The 5,449-nt window shown below is 66.5% G+C and overlaps 1 protein-coding gene across 1 annotated transcript in view; it reads left to right on the plus strand.

Annotated features, from left to right (window-relative positions):
* The first annotated feature begins 1,477 nt into the window (after positions 1 to 1,477).
* CHRNA4 (cholinergic receptor nicotinic alpha 4 subunit) overlaps positions 1,478 to 5,449 on the plus strand; it is a 15,092-nt gene continuing 11,120 nt past the window's right edge. The window contains exons 1-2 of the mRNA XM_007462247.1: positions 1,478 to 1,559; positions 3,049 to 3,200. Coding sequence (XP_007462309.1) covers positions 1,478 to 1,559; positions 3,049 to 3,200 — 234 coding nt within the window. The remainder of the gene's footprint in view (positions 1,560 to 3,048; positions 3,201 to 5,449) is intronic.

Genomic DNA, 5,449 nt, shown 5'->3' on the forward strand with positions numbered 1-5,449 from the left:
GAGTGGAGCCAGGGGAGACCAGCTGGGAGGGGGGGGGCGGAAGTCCGGGGATGCGGAGGGGCCGGGGCTTTCGCTGATGGAAGCTGCTGCCTTGGGACCAAGCCTGCTACTTGCCGAGCATCGCCTGTGAGGGGCGGGGACGAGGGGCTCGTGACCCGTATTCAGCCCCCTCAAGGGCGGGGCGCCGACTCAGGAGAAGCGCGGGGGCAGCTCCAGCCCCTCCTTCTCTGCCTCCATCCCGGGACCCAAAGTCTCGGTTTGGGGGCTGGGTTCTCCCCCCACCGCCCCCACAGAGCCCCCGGCGCACGGCGAACAGGGATGGCTACGGGGCTCGCGTTTCTGCGGAGTGTATGCGCCGCAGACTGTGGTTCTGCCGCACAAAGCGGCCCCTCCCGGCCCCTCCTCCGAGCACCTACTGCTCTGCCGGCGGTCACCTCGACCCACCTGAGGGCGCAGCCCCAGCCGGGTCGTCCAGCTCGCTGCCGCGGCATCTCGGTTGCGGCCGACATTGTTCAAGACTAGTCCGGGGGCGCCAAGGGTGTGTTCTCCAGGCACCTGGGCCCGAGGCGCTCCGCGGTCGCCCCTCAGCCGCTGCCCACCGCGCGTGGGACGGGGGCTGCCCTCACGCCGGCGCAGGCCACCCACTCGCAGGCCGCGCAGAGCGGGGGGCGGCGGACCCCGGCCCAGGCCGGACCTGGAGGCAGCAAGAGGAGGCTTCGCCCGGTGCGGGGGCGTTAGGGTCCTCTCCGCCCCCGAAGGGCGGGCCGCGGAGCCGAGGCTCCTCTGGACGCTTCCCGGTCCGCCAGGGACAGGCCGATGGGGGTGGACTCTGTCCTGAACGCCTGGTTGGGGAAGACCTGTGATTTCCAAACTGCAGAGCGGGGCGGGGGTGATGAAGTTAACCAGATCCGTGGGGGGCTCCCCTCCTGCCCGGAGACCCTGGGTGCGCGTCCTCCCTCCAGGCAGGCGTTGGAGGCGCTGGGCTGGGGACGGGGAGGGGGTCAGTGTCTCGTGGTCCGCGGACCAGACCGCGCAGGGATTCCCCAGATGCACGCAGTGACTACCGGGCCCCCACTCGTGGCTCGGGCACGTCCCCAGCCCCAGGAGGTCGAAGGAAACTTTGGCCCTGCGCGGGCAGAGCGCAGCCTCCGCGGCCCCTCTCGGCTCGCGGTCCGTTCCCCCTCCTTCCCCCTCCGATCCTCGCCCTCCTTCCCGCTCCCTCCTCCTCTCCCTCCCCGCTCCTCCTCGCGGGCTGGAGGCGGGCAGGTCCGGGCGGGGCCGCGCCGCTGAGCCCACAGCCCCGCGCTCCCGGCGCGGTAGCCGCCGCCGCGCCCCGCGGGAGAAGCGGCCGAAGCAGGCCCGGCGGACGGAGCTGCCCGCGCGGCGCGGGGGGCATGAAGTTGGGCTCACGCGGAGCTCGGAGCAGGGGCGCGGCGGGGCCGGGAGCCGCCCGCATCTAGAGCCCGCTCGGTGCGCCATGGAGCTCGGGGGCCCGGGGGCGCCGCCGCCGCCGCTGCTGCCGCCGCTGCTGCTGCTGCTGGGGGCCGGCCTCTTGCCTGGTAAGTTTCGGGGCGCTAAAAGGACCCCCTTTCGCCCGGTTCAGGGCGGCCTCGGACCTCCGGAGCCAGAGGAAGGGAGGCTCCTTGCTGCGGTCCCAAGCCGCGGGTGTGCGCAACGGGGCAGCAGCGGAGGCTACCCCCACCCCCGCTCCAGACGCAAAAGGCTGTCCTGCGGCGAGGGCTGAGCCAGGCAGGGTTTGGGTGGGTGAGGGGGAATGCTGTTTCAAGAGCTGGACCCAGAAGCTCCAACTTGGATGGAGAGAGGCGCGGTCCATCTCCCCCCTCCCCCACCCCCATTTATCCATTGTGCCAAATTTCCTTGCAGACTACATGGTACCTGCCCACCTCCCCCCCTGCACCGGGGTTTAGGGAATCAGAGGGGTGGCCTCTGCCCTTGGCAGGGCCCCACCCAAACCTCTTCTGCTCCCCCAGGCCCACTGGGACAGGGGAAGTTCTAGCCCCCCTGCTCCCCATTCCCTGGGAAGCCACCTTGCTCTTTCAGGGGTGAGTGGAGTGTAATTCTCTGGCCTCCCCAGTGAGGAGTGGGCTACACCTTACTGTCAGAGGAACCAGGCTGGGGCTTTGGGTTGGGAGTGAAGGGTCCTGGGGGTCTAGGACTGATCCCAAAGGTGCTTGTGAATGCCCTCCTAATGTCCGTCTGCGACTCACAGGTGAGCAGGACCAAGCTGAGAGGAGCAGAGCAGCAGGAGTCTCCTGTCCCCCTCCTCAAACCCCCGCCCCCCCTCCCCCCCATGCAGTGGTCCCAGCGAAGTCGCCCAGGAGGGGCAGGGAAGCCCTCAGACCACAGATTGGCTGATGGGCAGTGCTGAATGAGGGGTCCCCTCCCCAGGCTCACTCCAGACCTGATTATCGAGGGCAGGCTGTGTGTCCGTCCAAGAACACAGGGTGCCAGGTTCATTGTCAGGGTTTGCACTTAAAGTACCCCTTACACGGCAAAGCACGTTTTCTTCTTGGGTGATTGCTTGCGGATGCCATAGCCAAAGGAAACAGGCTCTCGGTAGCTGGATCCTCACTCTCCTTTCTCCATCTCCCTTCCTGGGTCTGCCCCCACTGCCCTCTGCCCCCTCCTGTCCTGTGGTTACCCCCACCTTGTAGTTTGAGGCAAGGTTCTCAGGACTCTGCTAGTAGCTAGAGATACAGTCCCTCCCTCCCACAGTCATGGCCTGACGGGGGGACGCTTCCAAATCAGCACTTATCATACCAGTTATCTACTTTCATGGTGAGGGGCACCATGCTAGGAAGGCTACCCTGAGGAAGTTACAGACCCCCTTACAGACCCAGGCGGTAGGGGAGAAACTGCGGCTGGAAGTAGGGCAGCACGTGCAAAGGTCCTGAGGTAGGAGGGACATGCTGTGAGAAGCTGGAAGAGAGCCCAGGTGCTGAGCAGGGCCTGGCAGGAGGCCCAAGGGGGCATCCTGGACAGCCACCATCCCCTGCCCCTGAGCCGCGCACCTGCTGGTCCCCGCAGTGTGCAGCCACGTGGAGACCCGGGCCCACGCGGAGGAGCGGCTGCTGAAGAAACTCTTCTCTGGCTACAACAAGTGGTCCCGGCCCGTGGCCAACATCTCGGACGTAGTTCTTGTCCACTTTGGCTTGTCTATCGCGCAGCTCATTGACGTGGTAGGTGATGGGGGGGGGGGGGGAGGGAGCACCCGTGTCTGGGAGGGGCTGGCCTGGAGGTGGCCCCGGGGCTGGCAGGGGCAGGGGGGCTGGATGAGCTGGGAGGGCTGCATCGGAGCTGCACATGGACTGTGTGTGCCCCAGCCCCGCCTTAGCCCAGCACACACGCCTAAGCAAGCCGGGAGGCAAGGCAGGTTCTGTGCAACACCCCCAAGCCCTGCCCTTTCCATGTAGAAAAGCTCAAAGGGCCAGATTTGCAGCAGGGGGTCCGGGCTGTCATCTTCGGAGGCAGAGAGCAGGAAGTACCTCTGTGGGGCCAGTGGCAGAGTTTAGGGCTCTTGGGTAAGTCGTGCTACTGTGTGGGGTGAGGTGAGGCCATGCGGCACCCTGGCAGCACCCGGACCTCCACCTGGTTTGGATGTGTTTCCCTTCCTGGTTGGGGACCAAGGCAGCTGCTGGGAGGAGGGGGTTCAGCCTCCGAGTAGCCAAGGCTCTGGAGGGGGCGGGGCGCCCATTTGGGGTGGGAGCCCATCCTGTGGCTGGGTGGTAGCTGCACAGCCTGGGGCAGGGTCCCAAGGGCCTTGGAGGGTGGGCTCTGGCCTGGCAGGGAGGGGGCCTCTGGGAGCCTGCTTTGCTGGCCACGAGGAGGTCCAAGGCCGGCTGGGTTTGGGCTGGGGTCTCCAGCCAGCTCTGGTTCCACAGAGGGAGCTGGAACTTGTGCAGCTGCAGGAGGGCTGTAGATCTCTGCAAATGCCCACCCTACGCCCCTGCCGGGACCCCAGCCCCAAGTGGGCTCCGTGAGCGGGGAGCCACCAGTTTTGGAGCCTGGAGGCCCTGGTTCCTGGCTCATGCCAGGTGTGTTGGGTGACCCTCGGGGCCCTGGTTTTCTCACCTGTGAAATGGGATGAGTGTGACAGCTCCATCTGGGGCTGAGCCGGCAACATCCCAGGGGCTTTGGGAGGTGGGAGGGGCCGTAGCCACATTCACGTGGACAGAAAGGGCCGTGCTTGGACCCCATCAGTAGAGAGACCCGGTCAGTCCCCCTGTCCTGGCCTGTGCCCTCAGGCCTCCTGGAACCAGGCCTTAAATGCTTCCCGTAAAGTACTCCTGGCTGGGGCGCAGCCAGAAGGTAGCTCAGGACGGCAGGGGTCCCGACCCACTGCATTTGCAAATGCTGTTCCCAGTGGTGGCTGTGGCTTCATGTTCTGGGTCGGCTGCACCGTGGCCTGGCCCCCTACCTGAGCTCCTGGGGCTGTCTCATCCACGCCCCCTGCCACATCACAGCATCCGCCCCGCATCACCGCTTCTCCCCGCTTTGCCCCGGAGAGACAGCCTGTAGCACACCAGCTCCGAGACACCAGCGAGGGGCCCACCCACCAGGCAGGACAGGAGCTGCTCCCAGGCTCTGCTGTCCGCAGCCACGCTGGCCAAGGGCACTCCTGCACACACGTGTGTGCTGACAAGACGTCCTTGCCCATCCTGGGTGCTGGCCGTTTGTGGAAGGGGCCGCCTCCCTGCCCCACTGTTTGTGGGGCTCGGGTGTTTGCTGCAGGTCTGTGCCCCGGTGCAGAGTGCTTGTGTGTGTGAGTTCACGCCTGCAGAGGAGGCTGGGGAATTCCTGGGCGCTTCTGGGCCCCGGGCTGACGTTGCAGGCGCCGGAATGTCCAGAGTGCACCTCAAACGGGTGCCTGGGGGGCGGCTGGCACGAAGGGGAGGAGGCCAGGCCCTGCCACCTAGAAGCTTGTTCTGAGCCTGGGGGTGGGGGATGGGGCAGAGCCCAGCAGGCTGTCCCCAGCGGGGAAAGGCAGGGATGTGGTGAAGGGGGCCGCACAGCAGGGCTGCACTGCCAAGGTCGAGGTCGTTGGGCGTGGTGTCTGGGCCCCACTCAAGTCACACTTATCATCAGTGTCCTCTGGCAACCTGTCCCAGGTGGCCCCGAGAGAGAGCAGGACCAAGGGCAGTGCCTGGGCCGCAGGAGATGTCCCCTCCTGTGACCTGGCTGATGGGGGCTTGTCCCCTGGGGGAAGCAGGAGGGGAGGCTCCCACGGACACCAGCCCACACTTCTGGCCTTGGGCGCTTTGCTTGCTTGACCACCCTTGGTTTCTTTGGCCTCAGCAGTCGTCCCAACGGCCTGTGTGTCCCTGGTTTGGGGCAGATGGGGGCAAAGCTTGGGCCATCAGCAGGTGCAAGGAGGCTGGTTCAAGCGCTGCTCCCCACACCCTGTGTCGGGTGTCCAGTTCGTCTTCCC

Source organism: Lipotes vexillifer, unplaced genomic scaffold (genome assembly GCF_000442215.2).
Source record: "Lipotes vexillifer unplaced genomic scaffold, Lipotes_vexillifer_v1.1 scaffold1798, whole genome shotgun sequence".
Classification (NCBI taxonomy): Eukaryota; Metazoa; Chordata; class Mammalia; order Artiodactyla; family Lipotidae; genus Lipotes; species Lipotes vexillifer.